Source organism: Pangasianodon hypophthalmus, chromosome 10 (genome assembly GCF_027358585.1).
Source record: "Pangasianodon hypophthalmus isolate fPanHyp1 chromosome 10, fPanHyp1.pri, whole genome shotgun sequence".
In the NCBI taxonomy this organism is placed as follows: domain Eukaryota; kingdom Metazoa; phylum Chordata; class Actinopteri; order Siluriformes; family Pangasiidae; genus Pangasianodon; species Pangasianodon hypophthalmus.
The window spans coordinates 28,245,732-28,265,463 of NC_069719.1; the positions used below are offsets into that span (position 1 = coordinate 28,245,732).

General features: G+C 37.8%; 1 protein-coding gene across 1 annotated transcript in view; it reads left to right on the plus strand.

Moving 5' to 3' along the window:
- Nucleotides 1–320: 320 nt before the first annotated feature.
- scaf8 (SR-related CTD-associated factor 8) overlaps nucleotides 321–19,732 on the plus strand; it is a 32,038-nt gene continuing 12,626 nt past the window's right edge. Inside the window, exons 1-2 of the mRNA XM_026926112.3 lie at nucleotides 321–532; nucleotides 3,022–3,105. Of these exons, the coding sequence (XP_026781913.3) occupies nucleotides 503–532; nucleotides 3,022–3,105 (114 nt within the window). The 5' untranslated portion in view covers nucleotides 321–502. The remainder of the gene's footprint in view (nucleotides 533–3,021; nucleotides 3,106–19,732) is intronic.

The window sequence follows — 19,732 nt, forward strand, 5'->3', positions numbered from 1 at the left end:
CTACAAAACAGTCAAATTTTCAGCTTGCTAACAAACAAAACAGAGGGCTGTTCTGCCTCCTGGTGGAACCGAAAAGACTAGCTCTTTTTTTTAAATTGTATTTAAAACGTTTTAATTGAAAAAAATTTAAGATTTAAACATAATAAACATTTAAACTTCACATGTACTTTAATATAATACAGTGTTCACAGAGTCAGCTGAACAGAAAGCAGCGCGTGCAGAAGCCGTTATATATATATTTATATATATATTTTAAATTTTAATTTAAAAAAGAAGTGACGGTTTAACGGTCGCCCTCTGGCTGCGGCTGGTCGCAGCGCGTGTCAGCCATATTAGCGCCGAGGCTCCTCCATCTCAGCCACTAGCGCTCTCTGCCTCAGCGCCATGCAGCCCGCTCCATCCCCAGCTCCTGCTCCTTCCCCCGGGCCGTGACGCGCCGAGAACAAGCGCCTAAACATTCACTCTGCTCCAGTCATAAACAAGAAGAGATACCGAGTGCACCATGGAGGCTGTTAAAGCGTTTAACGGCGAGGTTTGTTCATTAGCATTTTAATATGTGTTCTGATAAAATGTTATGGTCTAGCATTAATGCTAATGCTAAGCGCTCTAGGCCCTGACTCTACGCTAGGTGCTAGTCAGCTATCTAGCTAGCTAGCTGGCTAAATCAGTGTACTAGCGCGTTTCATTTCATTCATTTATCAACAGAATGCCAGTGCGGCTAATGCTAAAAATGAAAATAGTCACAATATTGATGCAAATATACGCAATGATGCGGTGGTGCTAGTTGGAACATCGCAGCTAACGCTAACACAAAAGCCGCTAGCATGGTTGCTAGGTTGCTAGGTTGCTAGCCGTGTCATATTTAATACATGCGCAAACTTGATGGTGCTAGCTCGTGTATTTTTTTAATCATTTTACACGTTTCACCTTTAACTAGAGCCAAGTTCTATTTACAGCTAATTTTATTAGGTTAACTAGCTAGCATAGCTAGCATTAGCTGCACACAGTGAGTGATTGCTAGCCAACTGCATCAACATCAACCTGTTCTGTAGAGTTCACTGTCTATAAAACAGAGCTGATTCAACTTGTATAAAAACACGAGTTTATTTTGAAAGTCAGTCTGAATTATAAATTAAATTTTGATATAATATGACGCTTTGTTTCTCATGCTAATGTAAATATATACAAATTACTACTACAACAACAACAACAACAAAAATATAAACAGGAGAGATTGAGAAAGAAAACGTGCCCTGAGGAGGGGAAAAAACCTGCCAGATGTGATGAAACCGGAAATGGATCATAACATGGAGACATAGGAAACATCTGGACTGATGATGATGATGATGATTATTATTATTATTGCTCAATAATGTGACCTTCTCATTATAAGCTCATTATGTTGGTTGAACATGACAGTCCTGTTCTGGACGAATCGCATTTCTGCTCTAACACACACACATTTTACACTTTCGGCTAAAAAGAGAGAGTTTATTTTCTAAAAACTTACTGTATTAAACCTTTCATGAGGTCAGAAACATGAGATCTTCAGCACCAGCACCAGGGAAACACTAAAGCCCTATTCGGATCGGATTCGTTTCTCAGCGGGACGTCTGTGATGAATAGTTTTTTTAACACGTGAAAATAAAACTCACACAATAAAATTCCAGCAGCAGGAGCGAGTTTCTAGCAGGTTGTTTTTTCTACAAACCCGCATGTTTGCGTCGTTGGATATTTAAGGAAGTGGCCGCGATTAGTCGTTATTTATAGATAAGTAAAAGTTGATGACGTGCGAATGTGAATATAAAGTAACGGTTTATACGTGTAGCTGCTCCTTTAATCAGCCTGCAGGATCTCGCTTTGCTTTTCATAATGATTTTATTTACTTTCTCCTGTTTAATATCTGTTACGTCACTGATGTGCAGAAACTACAGGAGTAAATACGACAAGCAGCAGCAGCCAAACATCTCTCTCTTTCTTCTTATTTATTTATTTATTTAAATTTTTCACCACAAATTAAAAAAATCACAGACGTGTATCTGCGGCTCGGTTAAAATGATCAGACGTGGGCTGAGTTTGCTGAAGGAAAAAAAAAAAAAAAAAAAAAGGTCTGTAATTTTCCCAAAGGAAGACGGAGGAAAATGTTGTTGAAAGAAATCGCAGAGTAAAACAGGAAACGATCCCCGAGCCGCATGTGCGTTTAATCCCGTCCGGATAGAGCTAAACCCCGCTCACTATTCCCTACGCCGGAAAACCGGGAGCGCTACACGGGACAGGGATGAATGCGTGACTGTTTTCCACCGCGTAAACACACACGTTATTCTCTTAAACAAGTCGTGTTCGACTGTCGATATCACTATAGATACAAAACTATTAATCTGCTTTCGTTATTAATAAATCTTGAGGAAAAACTCTTCAGACACCAAGCGCACAGTTCACTTTATTTTAAGGAGGTGCTGATATCAGTATCGGCTCTCACTCCAGTGTTGAGTCGTGTGTGTGTGTGTGTGTGTAGAAGCAGCGGTAACGCAATCAGCATTGTTCTCACACTCGCTGCGTATCTTACGTACGTTCAAGAAGATTTAAAAACATCTGCTAGTCGTCACACTCACCAGCTCTGTCTCTCTTAACACCCAACAGCAGCGGGAAGTGTTTCGTTGTTGCTAGAGCGTTGATGGATTATTGTTTTCCGCAATAATATAGCGTTTAGCGTTTAGGGCACGGCGTGAGTGGGCAGAACGCGACTCAAGAACCCGGCAGACTCGGGGTGAGGCAGCGACTCGTCAGCGTCCAGGGAAAAAAGGCAGAGAAACCCTAGACTGCCACGACGACGAGTCGCTGCCTCCGCCTCCGCCTGCCACAGTGATCTCGATCTGCACGGAAATGAAATTTAAAATTTCTGTAAAGCTACTAATGCCGCTACGTGTTTAAGAGCTTTTCTGATACTCCGTGATGATGTTAAATTAAACACGTGTGTGTGTGTGTGTGTGTGTGTGTGTGTGTGTGTGTGGTGTTTTTCAGCTGTACTCTCTGAATGAATACAAGCCTCCGATCTCCAAAGCGAAGATGACCCAGATCACCAAGTCAGCCATTAAAGCGATAAAGGTAAGTATTTAGATCAATGCAAGTGGGAATTAAAGCGGGGTTTGCGATTTCCTCTCAGCATCCTGCTGCGTAGCGCACTGATAAAAATAACGGATTTAGTAAAAAAAAACGTAAATTAGTACTCTCTCACTGATTTATTTCCTTCTCATTCCAGATTTCTGCAGCCACAAATTTCCTTATTACGCGGGTTGTGCGTGAAATAGAACCTTTGGTCTTTAGAGAGTAAGATAAATTGGCGGTTCAGGCGTTTTGTAGGAAGCTTCGAAAAGTACAAATATTATTCAGCGTGTATAAACAAACTAACGCTCTCCTCTGGATCGTTACTGAGTATAAACACAAACGTTTTTCCAATTACGCTTACTGTTCGAATATTAAAACCCTCTTAAATCTACTGAAAGCTCCGTTTTGAGTCCTGATTCCTGATTTGAGACGCGGATCATGACAACAATCACGACGACTGAAGGGAGTTTTAAAGAGAAACGAAGCTCGTCTTTATGTTTAACGTCGCTGTGCATGAAACTGCTGAACGTTACAGTTCGAGTTGGGAAGCAGGTGGAAAGATGTTTTGGCTCTGATGTGCCGTCTAGTGGAAGCCGCTTTTAATCCTCCAGACGGACGTAAGCTACTTTATACCACAACAACTTTATTAAAAAGCGAGCGAGCGTTTAAACGACGCGTAGCTGCTACACTTGCACCTTTACGTTTATACCATAATAACTTTATTACAAATCTTTTAAAAATTAGCCTGTATTTTTTTGTAGTTTTGTTTGTAAATGATGTTTACCAACTCCGTAAAATCAAGTGATGTACAGGTTGAAGTAGAACCCAGAGGGAAAACGTTTTATTTAGATATTTTATGTAACTTTCATTTAAAAAAAAATTTTTTTTTTTTAGAAATAATTCAGTATGTAGTTTGTTGGTTGATTCTGTAACCAGATGTTTTGTTAGAACTTCAGGCATTTGAGACGAACCGTAGAAGTTAAAATATCGGCTTTATAAAGAAAAGAAGAACGCGTACAGATTACCTGATCAATTAGCGAAGTGTTAATTAGTTAATTAGGTGATCAGGTGTGTAGGTGGAATGCTGAACTCACCTGCACAACTGGAGTTTGTTGTAATGTCACACTTTTAAAAAAAAGTTTTTCTGTTAAAATCTAATTCAGTAATTCGGTGTCTAAAGAACTAACTTCTGGAAGCGTTTCTGTGGAACCAGACGCCATGTTTAAGCACAAGTGCACTCAAAACACAAATAAATTAAAATATATTCCAGCGAGAAGATGGCGGTCGTGTTGTTTTGACGTCACAGGAGGATTTTACTATGAATTATAAATATTGAAGCCGTTCAGGGAGGAGTTTTTCTTTTAAAGGACGAAAGGACGGCTGCTGTTGTTATTTTAATGGTGGGACCTGAAAATGAGGTGGTCTTGCATTCTCGCTTCTGATTGGTCGGCAGCTGTGATGTTAGTTCTGGCTGTTAAAGCTCTGATCCAGTGTTCAGAAGGTTATGAGGTGAAATCTCCAGAGATCTCAATTAATCCTTAATTGCTTGGATTGTAATTCTTTCGCTTGCGTGAAAACCGTCTTCCGAATTAATAAACGCGAGTGAAAAGTGCAAGCGTTTCAGCATCCAGATGTTCTGTTAGATGGGAATGAAACATATGATCAGATCGTCTGATGAATTGCTTCGTTGCGTACGTTTTAAATCCTCCAGCTTGTAAACGTGATAAATGCGTCAATAATCACGGCTTTGCGTTTTATAATATTGAAGGAACTGAGCGTTTTTTTTTTTTTTTCTTCTTTCATAGAGATATCACATCGCAATACTTGAAGAGAGATCTTTGCAAAAAAAAAATCTTTGAAAAACCAAGCAAAAATGATTTGAAAAGTTTTAAATGGATCCTAACAAAACTGTTAAGTTGTAATTTAAAAAAATAAAAATAAAATAAATAAACCTACAGATGATACCAGGGACGTCTCAGAAACGTGGATTGATCCTTTTACCACATTATCGCTATTATAGCATCCATATTCATATTTTTTTTGTGAAGTACTTCAGGGTTCCTGCAGTCCTTAACATCCTGGAAAGTGTTTGGAAAAGATAAATGAAGGATTTTTTTAAATTAGTTTTAGCTTTATCACACTGTACAATAATGAGTTTTGGTTTAATATTTTAAAAAAAGAAGAAGAAGAGAGAGAAGTGTGCAGGAGTTGGTTTAAAGGACGTGTATTAAACGCAGGATGAGGGACCGAGGAATCGGGGAAAAAACAGTCCTGGGAATTTAATCCAATCTAATGGGAATTTCATTAGATGTTATGGAAAAAGTAATTTAATATTTTTAGTAAAATGCGTGGGAACTGCGCGGGTACTCGCTGTGCCTCGGTGTATTTCTGGTACCTCTGATATCTTAGTGTGTAGGTCATAATGACGTAATGATGTTTTATTCCTCAAACGTGCAGGCAGGAACGGCTGGAACTGTCCCAGCGGTTTGCTCCGTGTTGACTGACGCCGGATAGCGATTAAGCGCATTCAGGGCCACGTGTAATTCCAGCAGCAGACGTTTGTTGTGTGATGCTGATGACTGATCATCACAGTGTCCGAAAGCGTCACAGATAACATGCGGTTTTTACAGGCTGGACGTGTGAACAGATAACAGCAGTGGAGCAGATAACGGAAATGCTGAATATATGACACCTGGTGTTTCAGGTGACATCTGATTAACGCTCAGTGTATCTCGAATGGATATATTACACTATGTGGCCAAAAGTATGTACACCCCTGACCATCACACCCATATGTCCTTGTTGAACATCAGCTTATTCTAGATTTATTCCTCGTGTGTTTGCTTTTATAATGAGCTCCACTCTTCTGCGAAGTCTTTCCACTAGATGTTGGAGCGTGGCTGTGGGGATGTTTGTGTTCATTCAGCTACAAGTGCATTAGTGAGATCAGGCACTGATGTTGGGTAAGGAGTCTCCAGTTCTAGTTCATCCCAAAGGTGTTCAGTGGGGTTGAGTAAGTTCAGGGCTCTGTGCAGGACACTCGAGTTCTTCCACTCCAACCTTCACACACCATGTCTTCATGGAGCTCGCTTTGTGCACAGGGGCATCGTCATGCTGGAACAGGTTTGAGTCTCTTAGTTCCAGTGAAGGGAAACTGTAATGCTACAGCACACAGAGACGTTCTGTATAATTGTGTGATTCAAACTTTGGGGAAGAAGCACATATGGGTGTGATGGTCAGGAGTGCACGTACTCCTGGCAGTATATTTGGTCTATATTAGAGATAACTTGCGTCTGAAGCAGTTCCTGAATCATCACACCAGCGATACTGGATGTCAGAAGTGACGTAGCGAAGTACAAGCAAGGCTTCGTTATCCCATCTGATTTTTATTTTAGAGATTATTTTTGAAATGTTTAACTCCTCCTTCAGTTTGTATCGCTACCTGCCTTGGCTAAAAAATACATTTTCTGCTTTTACTTTATACCACAGCGCTCTTAAATGCTTGAACAGTCCGTAGGTCCGACACTGGAACGTGTTCGGGGCAGTGGCGTTTACGCTTACTGGGAAAAGAAAAAAAAAAAGAGAGGGAACGACTGTTTCATGGCCGTGAAATGAAACTTGCTTATTTTATGGTCGTTCCACAATTTTAAATGTAACTATAAAAGGATAAAAATCTAATCTCTTTAAACTAAATACTGTATAGAAATTTGTAATTGTTGACAAATCTCTGTGGTATAAGAGGAATGAAATGCTTTGAGATGTGCAGTTAGAGGAAAATAATTAAGATTCATCACACCATCCTGTCGTCGATTATTTTCCCAAAAGGCACGATGCCAGGTGTTTTATTCTTTACTTTGTCTTGATGTTTTTACAGTAAATTTGTGAGAAAAGTGGCACGTAGTGTCTCGAAGGCACTGCGTATTCGCTCTTCAGTGATGCTTTTGATGCTTTCAGAAAGAGAAGTCTGTGTAAATGAGATATGAAGTAGAATATAAATGAGGATTAAACACATCTGCTGATTTCTTTATCTCCAGCCGTGAGTCGGAACGAGAGACTCGTTAGCAGCTAGTAAACATGTTAAGAAAATAAGAGTGCTGTCACTCCACTATTGGTAAATGTAACTAACAGCCGTGTCACGTAAACCGGAAGATTTCCCTTTATTTGATGAATTTTAATCCGTGAAATCTGATTTCTGCAGTGTTTAGAGTTGCATATATATATATATGTATATTTAAAAAATTTTTCCACATGTAAATGCTTTCACTGTGTAAAGTTTGTGTTATGAATGTTAGCCAGTTGGTTTAATTGTGCTGTGTGACTGTGTGCTCTCTGTGAATAACACCTCTTTCCCCTTCCCTCAGCAGCTCTCCCTGCAACCCAAAGCACTGAAAGTGAAGCAGGACGATGGGGGAGTGAGAGAGAGAAAGAGACAGAGAGAGAGAGAGAGAGAGAGAGAGAGAAAGAGAGAGTTTCAAACTGATAAGAGAACCTCTAACCAGCTTAGGTAGGAGATGGGCTGTTTTAATAGGACGATGGAACTTAAAGAAACCAAATAAATGACTCACAAGTGCTCTGACTTGTACACACACACACACACACACACACACACACGTCAGGAAGTAGTGCGACTTTAAAATCCTGTTCAGTTTGTATCTCATGCTTGGAGTTGAAGTTGGAGATGTGCTTGGTTCATTCACTTGCTCCAGATACAAGCAATAAAATTTATTAGTCACTGATTCAGAATAAGATTTAGAGATTATTTTGTTCAAGTTAATAATAATCAATAATCTGAGCGATGACTTTAGATGAAGACGATGGCGCTTGATGGTGTTGATTCAGGTGTTTGCTGTAAGTTGTGTACGGTTTAATGAGGTCAGCTTGCTTTATTAGCTCCTAGACACATTTGTTGTAGCTTTAAGCTTTTGGTTTTTACTGCAAAACTTTCATTCGTTCACTTTGGCGTACGTTGTGTTCTGTTAGCTTTGGATTTATTATGTTACATGGGTGGACAAATCAGCAAGTGTCACAATGACCCAACTGGAGAGAAATGAAGGATGTTATCCAGACTCAGGGCTTGAATTTCAGCGCATAATTTAAACCGTATCTTTTATAATGCGAGAATTTCTCGCACAAATGTATTTGCTTCATCTCAGATCAAATTATGAAATACATCAACAGACGCGAAGAAAGAAATCACCGGTTCAAACAGTCCGTCTTTATTTTAGAATTGAATTCCACAAACAGCGTCGCATCGGCGCGCTCTCCGTGGCACTGATCTTATTCACACAAGGCCGTGTGACGCGCTCGAATATTCTGAGTCTTAATGAGCTGCTTGTGAAGATAGTATCGGCTTCCAAATGATATTATTTTAATCCCGAAATTCAAACATTAAATGCTGTTTCGCTCTTTATAGCGTGTGAGCAGATAGAGCACGTCTGCCGACTCAACACCGCCGCAACGAAGCTTGTTTAAAGGAGAGCATGGTGTATTTTATATAAAGTTTTTAAAAAAACAAAGAAATTGAACCGAAAGTGGAATATATGAAATTCACTGATTCGGAAAGACCATTAATATACAGTTTTAATCCAGTTCTTTATGTCAGTTTGGAGGAGGAGAGCATGACAAATTTTGTTATTAAGCTGTTTTGAAAACCATCATACATTAAAATCTGTAGACACAAATAAATGAAGATTATTAATTTAGCCCGATGTGTCAAAATTTTTCCTCCCTAGTTTAAAAAACGAAATTCAGGCCCTGAGACTTGAATGATATCTTTTTCACGTGCGGCGTGAGGACTGTGAGAACGCTGCATCTGAATCTGATGTCTGACTGTCTGCTGACTTTCTGTCGATTTCGCAAAAACACAGTATGACTACGTTTGAAACTTCGTGAGTCTGAATCCGAGTGAAACTGATATTTCGGTTCGTTAACGACCCAAAAAGAGAAAAAACCTTGGCTGGGGAGTGTGTAGGGCTGAAAACGCATGCGTAAAACTCCTACATTCGTTGATCAGAAAGACGATTAGTGAAAAAGTAAATAAACCTTTACGCATTGTGTGTATAAATATATATAAATATATATCCTATAAATCACCCGAGCACAGAGAACACAGAGACGCGCTCAGTATAGAAATGTCTAGGAGGGATGTGCGATACAGACTTCAAACTATATCACGATATTTCATGGTATTTTTTTTGCGATAACGATATAAATGACGATATGAAAATAGTAACATTCAAGACTATGTTTTTGGCCACAAGTCACATCAGCATACGATGTTGAGAGCCGTCTGATTCACGTCTGATCTTCTGTATCCGATCCAGTTCCGTATTACGGAGCATGCTCCGTTGTTTAGGGATTAATTCTTCTTCCTCGTTTATTCGTGCTCGTGCTCGTTCTCGTTCAGAATGTCGTCCGCACCCCAAAGCACTCGCCCTGTTTGGTTCCCTTCCTGTATTTGGGTCGATTCAGAATCACTTTCTCACTGAAACCGAACCGCTCTAGAGTTTGATCGAGACCGTACCGAGACTCACCTCGCTCACATCTCTTATTTTTAATCCAATTGTCGTGGATCTGACTAAACACAGCATATGTGAAAGTCTTATGCTTATAACTTTTTATCCTGAAAAAAAAAAAATAAATAAAGACTAAAACATGGGCCTGGGAAGCACCCTGGAGCTTTCACCTGCCTGATGGGCTCATCGATAAATATGGTTCGTCCACCCTTGTGTTTCATCTCCACATGCGCTGATAGAAGGATGAGCTCTTTGTGAATATGACAGTGAGTTGCTTATGGTGCTTGATTTGGCTTTTTTCACTTGTTTTAACTCTTTAGCTCTCAGCTGTGCAGAGAGAATGTCTCTGATTTGGTGATCATCGCTGGTTTTAACTTTAACGGTCTTCTGATTTCAGATACTGAATCGTATTTGCAATGTGACTGGTTTTTAATGGTTATATTGGGATTATCTGTTCTCTCTGATTCTCTTTAATGGTTATATTGGGATTATCTGTTCTCTCTGATTCTCTTTAATGGTTATATTGGGATTATCTATTCTCTCTGATTCTCTTTAATGGTTATATTGGGATTATCTGTTCTCTCTGATTCTCTTTAATGGTTATATTGGGATTATCTATTCTCTCTGATTCTCTTTAATGGTTATATTGGGATTATCTGTTCTCTCTGATTCTCTTTAATGGTTATATTGGGATTATCTGTTCTCTCTGATTCTCTTTAATGGTTATATTGGGATTATCTATTCTCTCTGATTCTCTTTAATGGTTATATTGGGATTATCTGTTCTCTCTGATTCTCTTTAATGGTTATATTGGGATTATCTGTTCTCTCTGATTCTCTTTAATGGTTATATTGGGATTATCTGTTCTCTCTGATTCTCTTTAATGGTTATATTGGGATTATCTATTCTCTCTGATTCTCTTTAATGGTTATATTGGGCTGTTGGTTAGAAGATGGATCCAGAAGATATTTAATAGCCCCGGATTAAGCCACTTAGATCTTCTGCACTGCTGATACGAAGCTTATTTCAGCTGTAATTTCGTGTAGAGTGTAGAGGAGAATATTTAGCTGACCGTCAGTCGGCCTGCTTTCATTACAGTCTCGTCACGTCTTCCACCTCCAGATATCAGGACAGGTTTCTGCTGTGTGCTGTGAAGCCCTGGAGATACGCAGCCTGTAGAGAACGAGTGGATGAGCGAGTGATCATTCCGCTGTCTTTCCCTTCTTCTGCAACTCTGTCACACGTTTTGCCTTAACAGTGCACATTCTCCTAATCTGTGATCTTACACAATCTAACGGTTCCGGATATATGTACACACACACACACACACACACACACACACACACACACACACTTATTTATATGAACTAATAGCAATTTAGACACTTCTACTGCAGCGTCTTCATCAAATACATTTTTTAATGTGAATCGATTAAATAGAAAATAATAAATGACAAAACAAGTCCTTCCAGAAATGGCGCTTTAATCACCGCTCACATCACAGCGTTGTTAAATTCTGGATTCTGATTGGCCAGAAGGTATTGATTGATTGATTAATTAATTAATTATTTTTAACAGTAGTGCAGCTGCAAGTCACAGGTTTCTCATGCACCTGTTCTAATATCTAATACATTATCGTTTCTATAGCAACAGCTCGCTCACAGGGACTCGTATGGCGGACGCTCAACATAATTTAAACTTCATAATAGTAGGAATAATTAATTAGAAAATGTTATTTAACAAAGGAGAAGACGTATAATTATTGATCTGCTGATGCTCTCTGGAAACGTTTGACATTTGTGAAAGGAGTCTCCAGTGTCAGCGCTTTTGTAACATTGAGTATGTTTTTGCCGTGGGAACGTATTCAAGATGGAGGTTTGTGGTTTTTCTGTAACCGGACAATCTAGTCAATGTTTTGTCTTAGCGTATATGTCTTAGCCCCTAAGTGTTTTATTGCTTACGTAAAAGTTTGTGACTGTCATCGGTATCATTCATACTCAAAATTTCCGCTTAGAAGATTCCACAGTATGTAAGAATTCGTCAGAAACCCGAGTGCTGGAATCCGAGCAAAAAAGCTGATACAGTAGCAGGAGACTTGCGTTTGGTTTTTGTTTGGTCGAGAAGGAAATACGAAAGGTTACCCGTCTGGAGAGAAATGAAGGATGCTAACCAGACGTTTTCACGTGCAGTGTGAGGACAGAACGCTGCATCTGATGTCTGAGAGTCTGCGGAGGTTTTTTCAAAGCCACAAAACCACAGCATGACTGTTAGAAACTTAGTCTGACTCAGAGTGAAACTGATATTTCGATTCATTAACAACCCAAAAAGCAAAAAAAAAAAAAAAAAAAACGATGCATGAGGAGTGTGTAAGGGCTGAAAAACAGAAAAGGGTTGCGTAAAATTCCTTCATTTATTGGTCAGAAAAAGTAAACGAACCTTTACGAAGTGTGAGACGTGTAAAGCGCCGCTGCTAGGTGATGAGATCTGTGGTGTTAGAACGTCACACATGTTCACGGTTTGAAAACAGTCGCATCTAATCCCATCCGCCATCTTGCAATTTCAGTTCTTGTTGCAGTTATGGTGTGTTTTTTGTTTTATATAAATTTCATGTTTGATGATGGAGTTGGAGGATTTTTGAAAGCTGCTGTTGAAGTTTTAGCGCATCAGCAGTCTATTTGTGATGAGCGACTCTCAAAGTGTTTCAGAAATCAGATTTGTAAGCGTTTGTCATTAAATCTCAGGCTTCATATTCATACGTATTAAACTGTGAACTGTGAAGGCTTTTTTAGATGTCGTTTGGCAAACTCTAATCTGTCCTTCCTGTTTTTGAGGCTCACCAATGGTTTACATCTTGTGGTGAACCCTCTGTATTCACTCTGGTGAAGTCTTCTCTTGATTGTTGACTTTGACACACATACACCTACCTCCTGGAGAGTGTTCTTGATCTGGCCAACTGTTGTGAAGGGTGTTTTCTTCACCAGGGAAAGAATTCTTCGGTCATCCACCACAGTTGTTTTCCGTGGTCTTCCGGGTCTTTTGGTGTTGCTGAGCTCACCGGTGCGTTCCTTCTTTTTAAGAATGTTCCAAACAGTTGTTTTGGCCACGCCTAATGTTTTTGCTATCTCTCTGATGGGTTTGTTTTGTTTTTTCAGCCTAATGATGGCTTGCTTCACTGATAGTGACAGCTCTTTGGATCTCACCTTGAGAGTTGACAGCAACAGATTCCAAATGCAAATAGCACACTTGAAATGAACTCTGGACCTTTTATCTGCTCATTGTAATTGGGATAATGAGGGAATAACACACACCTGGCCATGGAACAGCTGAGAAGCCAACTGTCCCATTACTTTTGGTCCCTTAACAAGTGGGAGGCACATATGCAAACTGTTGTAATTCCTACACCGTTCACCTGATTTGGATGTAAATACCCTCAAATTAAAGCACATCTTGTTCGTTTCATTTGAAATCCATTGTGGTGGTGTATAGAGCCAAAAATGTTAGAATTGTGTCGATGTCCCAATATTTATGGACCTGACTGTATATTTTGAGTTGACGTTCCTCTGATAATTTATTTCCTATTTTAATTTTGTGTGAAACAGACCTTCTTAAGGACGTGGACTTTCCCCATGATCACCTTCATTAAAAATCTGAATTATAGTGTTTTTCTTGACAATAATCGCATGTCTGCCATTTTGTTTAACGCAGACTGTGTGTAATATATACACACACAATCCCGAGCACAGATCAGTCAGCCATTTTGTGTTTAAGTTTAATAGCCGGTCAGTACTTATTGCTCCTTATATTATGGGAAACGTTAATAACGATGGGAAAGTGTACAGTACATGAATTACATTTTCAGTCAAACAGCGTTAAAGTTTAATATTACAAATAAAATATTTACAGATTTCCTGCAGAAGTGTGTGATGCATAAATAATAACATTAATGAACGATAATGATGGGAAAATGTATTTAACAGAAAATCACGCTTGTAAGAAATCTTATCTTATCTTATTTTAATTCGAACGTCTGGCTTTAACGCTCATCTCATGTTTATCAGTGTTTTCTTTTTTGCTTTACAGACTGCTTTAGTTATCAGGCTCCTTGCGTCTTTATTATTATTATTATTATTATTTTAATAACTCGCCTACAAGGTCATAGATGTAGACAAACAGTAATAAATCATGTAATTTATCTTTTTTATAAACACTGAACAGGAATTAATCAGCTTAGATGGAGCTCCACTACTTTAAATTACAGAGATTTAATAAATAAAGACTAGATTACTGATCTCAGTTAGGATTTATCAGTAGTACTGAATATTCTCAGGTGCTTCAGAACTAGTCTGGATTTCCTTCAAGTGATTTTTTTCAGTGCTTAATTATTTGTGCTTTAATAAATAGTACATTTATAAAGCATTTTTAAGCATGGTTATACATTTCAGGTTTAAGTAGCAGAGGAGTAAATGATATTGGGCAGATTTCTACAGATTGTTCTGAATTTTAGTAGATCAGTAGATTTGATGTCGTACGCTTGTCGAGAGGCTTATCAGTACTTTTCTAACATCGATTCGCTCCTCTGTGTTAGTAAAACAAATTTTCAAGGTGTCGAATTGTTATACAGGGGGATTCGACATTTGAATGATGAGTGTATACGAATTTTTATTCATTTATTTTTAAACTCCCCGAGCCCACCTCCCCAATCCCGCCCATTTTCATGAAGCTCCGCCCCCAGGATCGACAAGTGGCCCTTAGAGTGTCTATAAAATGACTGACAGGAGGCTGATCCAAACACAAACACGCGTTCCGAACCGGAGTTCAGTTTTCCACACGGATTTTTCCAGCCACTTAGCAGACTTCACTTAAGGCCGCAGCCCTAAACTTATTTATTTATTTTAAATCACTTTCTACGCATCTATCAGGTTATTTGTACAAGTTAAGAAATTAAAAAAAAGGATTTTACACCTTTAAATCTCTTTTATATGACTGAATATTGCATCCCATTGGACGTCTAGTTTATAATTTTTTCCCCAAATATTGTCTTCTACTCTGGCAAATTTCATGGGGGAAAAAAAGATATATTATATTTTATTAGTGTCTGACATGTTAATTCCTTTACCAGCTAATTAAAAAAACAAAAACAAAAAAAGGAACATTAGTACATTCTTTAATTTCTCTCACATTTTACCTTTGTACTCATCAGACCAACACCAACACACACACACACACACACACACACACAGTCATTAATCGAGAACTATTCAGATTTTTAAACAGTAAAACTCATTTCTGTGTCAGTAGTTTAGAAACTACGAAGGCGACTGATGTATTTGTCTCGAGCAGCGACGGCACGATTCCACTTTTTCTTTCCCGATATCGATACTGAAACCTGGAGCATCAGCTGTGAATGGCTTATTTTTTAAAATTCTTTTCTTAAAAATACAAAGCTTTAATTTTAATTTTTAACCGAAGCACTACAGAAGAAAATACACAGCTAAAAACACGATTTGTAAAACCGCAGCTTTTACACAAAAATCACTTGTGATGGAAATATAATAAACAAAGTATAAATATTAAAAATCAATCATACCCCAATCCTAAAAAAAAAAAATAAATAGATCAAGTCTCTTTATATGTAAACATTTCCAGTTCCAGAAAAAAAAAAAACAATTCCCAAATCCAATTCCAATCAAATTCATTCTTTGATCAATTTTTTTTTTTTTTTCCCTCTGATATACGATTCACCGTTTTTGTTTCTTTTTCTTTTCTTCCTGGGATCAGTACAATCTCTACTCTGAACTTTAAACATGATTTATACCGACTGATGTCCAGTTAATGTCCAATTAAATCTAATTTTATCATTTATATTAACTTTATGTTAACGTGCCTAAATTGAGTACGTGCTGCTACGACTGTAGCTTCGCTGGTGCGAATGTTAGTCTTGCGTGATTTGTTCCTATTTTTAAATTCTTGTCTCTTAATTTGCTTAAATTGTTTATTATTTTTTTGTATGTGACTCCAGACTACGACTTATTAGCGTGATTAATTAAATGCCTGTAGTGTGAATCTTAAATACGGTTCTTCTGGGTGTGTGGAGCTCTACGTACCTTCTACAGACCTGTTGATATGTTGATATGAGTTCTCTGTGTACGAACGTGTACCTGTGTGTGTGTGCGCGTGTGTGTGTGTGTGTGTGTGTGTGTGCGTGTGTGTTATTCGCAGTACTGCTAGCTCATTGTGTAAATACGGTGCAAAAATAATTTAGGATTTTTTTTGTAGCTTTGTGAAAATGACATTGCAGATATAAACAGGTCATAAATTCTTTTCTCTAATTATTTTAAAAATCAAGAAAATATACTTTTGAAATGTTTTGCTAGATTGTCTTTTTGTTTCATTTTGATTATGTCTTTGTTTTCACTTTCTGTCGTCTTTACCTAGAGTAAAGTCTGGATTAGTGCTGGGAAATATAATATTGTTCACAATAATGTCGTGTAACTTCAACAAAGTTTCACAGAGCGACTGTTTTGCTCCCGTTTTATTTATTTATTTTCGAGTTGAATTTGGACGATCGAGACCAGCGTTTGGTCCGAGCAGCGGCCACTTTGAATTAATCCTATTTATTTGATAAAGAAAATCTTTTTAAGACAGTCACGTCTGCGCTCTGCTTCACAGACGATGGGACAGAAACACATTTTTGCTTTTGAACTTTTCTTTCTTTCTTTCTTTTCTTTTTTTTCCTTTTTTTTTTAAACTATTGATTTCTTGGGCTCCAGCCCGCTTGCTGCTCCGCCCGTGAAGCTTTGACTCGTTGAGAATGAATCGGGACGAGCGGTTGTCTACTGGAGTTTAAAAATAAATAAATAAGTAAATAAAAATAAATCCTAATCATAAGAGCGAACTGCAGGTGGCGCTGTTGCACTGTTAAACAGCTTTAAAGCTTTAAATATCATTAATAAATTGTGCAATTCGTCTCACATTTACACACAGTGCGGAAAAAGTCATCATGTCTCTTATTAGTGTCAGTGAAGCGCTCAGTGTTGGTCGGGGCAATAGGATATGGGGTGTGTGTGTGTGTGTGTGTTGGATGTGTGTGTATGTGTGTGTGTGTGCGCGCGCACTACAAACAAACTAACGAGTTTATTGTAATGTTATTTATTACTTGCCAGTTGTTAAAGTTGTGTGTTTTGCTTGTTTGTTTATGGCGTATGTGTTGAAACGTGATTGGATCACGGTGGTGTTCTTCGGCGTGGGATTATTTTTCTTGGCCCAAGTACGTGCGATCAATTATAATGTTTAATAAAATTGCACTACGTGATTCGTGAACATTTAACTGTTAGCGTTAACGAGTCAGATGCAGCGACAGATTCGATGGTATCCAGTGGTCATGCGTGTTTATAATCTGGAATTAGAAACTTTCCCGGGAACGAAAACCAAAAACTAACAAATTTTTCATTGAACGTAATCGATAACTCAGAATTGTTCCGGAGTGAAAATTTTATTTAAAAAAAAAAGTGTTATTTTTCGATTCCAGTGTAATTTCAAGAAGTTTCCCAATCAGCCTGTGCAGAATTCATCACTTCCTGCCTGGCTACAGGAAATGTGACGCTAGATAGCCGTTATATTTCTTTTTTCCTGAAGACGAGGCGACGACAGAAAAATCTGTAGGAAGTATTTTTCCTCCGATTCTGCAAACAACAAATCACACCACGAAGTAGACCAATGGTCTGAAAATGTTATAAATAAAGACTCGTTTGTGGTTAAATGCAGCGTTTTGTTTTTTATTTAGACTGAAATAAAGGCTTCCTGTAAGCAGAGCAGGCGATTATAGGTAAAGAACTTTATTATATTATTATTATATACAATTATTTTTGATTACGTTCTAACCAGCTTCCAGCTGAAGGGGGCGCTGTGGAGCACTGGAGCAGGAACGTAAAAACATCATCTCTGTCCCAAACGAACCAAAATAAGTGTTGAGTAGGTTTTAATTCCTCTGTAGAAGTGTGAGAAAATATTTATTCACTCATTTAAAAAAATAAATGAAGAGCTAATGAACCAACATCAGGACCTGCACAATACGCAAACATCGCGGTGTTATTACTGCGAAACACAAAAACTGGAATTTTTTGTGAAATAAATTGTGTTCGGAGAACTGCTGAAAATAATAAAAAATAAAAATAATATAATACAGTTTAAGGTCATGTTTGTCTTGTATTTGCTGTGAAATTCAAACAAATATAAATACTCTTTAATTTTTAACAAAACTTTAAAGTTTTGGTACTTTATTAATTTTGCTTATTTTTTAAAATTAATTTTTTGTTATTATTATAGTTTTTATGTTTCCGAGGTTGTCTGTTTGTCTAGCCGTGGATCCGTCCGAGATTCTCGTAATCGCAATATCTCAAGAACTAGTGGCTGAATTTTTAAGATTTATACGAGATTATTATCGTAACCAGCAGATGAACTGAATAGATCACGGAACTGATCCAAGCAGAGTCAAAGGTCACAGCAAGGTCGAATGCTGTTGGCGCCGGAGGCGTTGTCGTTGTTCTACGTGTTTGGTATTTATTTTTATTTATTTATTTTTTTTGCAGACGTGTATCCTGCTCTTAAAGCCGTTTGAGGATGCTGTTCGTTTTGTTTTTAAGTCTAAAGGCAGGTTTTATGGAAAAAATGAGCTTGTGTATGTGTGTATGTGTGTGTGCGTGTGTGTGTGTGTGTGCGTGTGTGTGTGTGCGTGTGTGTGTGTGTGTGTGTGAGAATCAGGTTTATAAACTTGTATCCAAGGAAATTTATTTAACTAATAGCTCTGATGTTTTGACTCCTGGTGTCATGGAAACTGTGTTTTTTGGATAAATAAATATAGTGACTGATTTTATATTTTTTTCTCAGCGCATGATACACGTTACAGTATTTAATTTTTTTCTGAAGTTTTCTTACAAAGTGGAATTTTACCAGTAAACCGGCAAATTGGCGTCACGTTAAAAGAGCCTTAAAAACTATTTTCGTTTACAGCGTTTGAGTGTTAACTATGTGACCAAGGCTATGGAACGTCATTAGCATAACAGATAGAAGTGTAACGATATATTGTGACATGAAGCATCATGATGCGCAAATGTGACTGTAAATCAGCGTTCTGTTAATTATGCGTGTAATATTGTTGCTCTGTTTGAACACTGAAGCTCTGAAGCAGTTGATCACAATGGCATTTTACATTATAACGGTTAAAAAGAGCTTTTCAGCAGCTTTCAAACACCAGAGGCGGCGGAAATCAGGCATTTTAGCCGACCTTGGAGCTCTATTTCTGTTAAGTAGCTTATTAAGTTTCACGCGATCGTTTTCAAAATCCCAGAACTCACTTTATTTATTCAATCAAAATTTTGGGGAGAATCTACAAATGTATTTATTTATTTATTTTTAAGATGTGGTGAACTTGTAGCACATTTTGTTTACAATATTAAACCTTTGTTTGTAGCAATTTTTGATTTACTTCATTTTATACAAACAAAATGCGTACTGTTTTGCACTGTTTATGATTCAGAAGTAAGAAAAAAAGTCTTTTCAGGCATATATATATATATTTTTTTTTTTCATTCAAATTTTCTTTTCAAAATGTTCTGAGAATCAAATCGAGACTGTGAAGTCAGTATCAGTAGAATTGAACTTAATCGTGACCGGAGTGTATCTTTACACCGCTAGTAACGGACTAGCCTCCACGTCACTGTGACGTTTGACCGTAATGGTGTTGTAAGTAAACATTACATACAGAAATGCGTGAGTTCTGTAGTGTACGATGCGTTTATAGTAATTAACCTTATTAGGACACTGTGGACTGTTGGAAGTGACTCGAATCAAATTCAGTTCAGATTCTCTGTAGCGATGAAATTTCGTTTCATTTTTAGGGCACGAAGCTTTAAACTGCTTAAATTTCGTCTGTGTTTAGAGATCTTTTAGTTTTTATTTCAGATTTAAAACTCTTACATACAGGACTTTTTTTTTTTAATTTCATATGTTGTTAAAAACTGTGTTTGTCTGGGTTTTAAACTCTGTGCTGCCTCTTCAGAGGAGCCGAGATGCCTCTGAATTTATGTTTTTGATTTTTTTTTTAATTTGTTAGA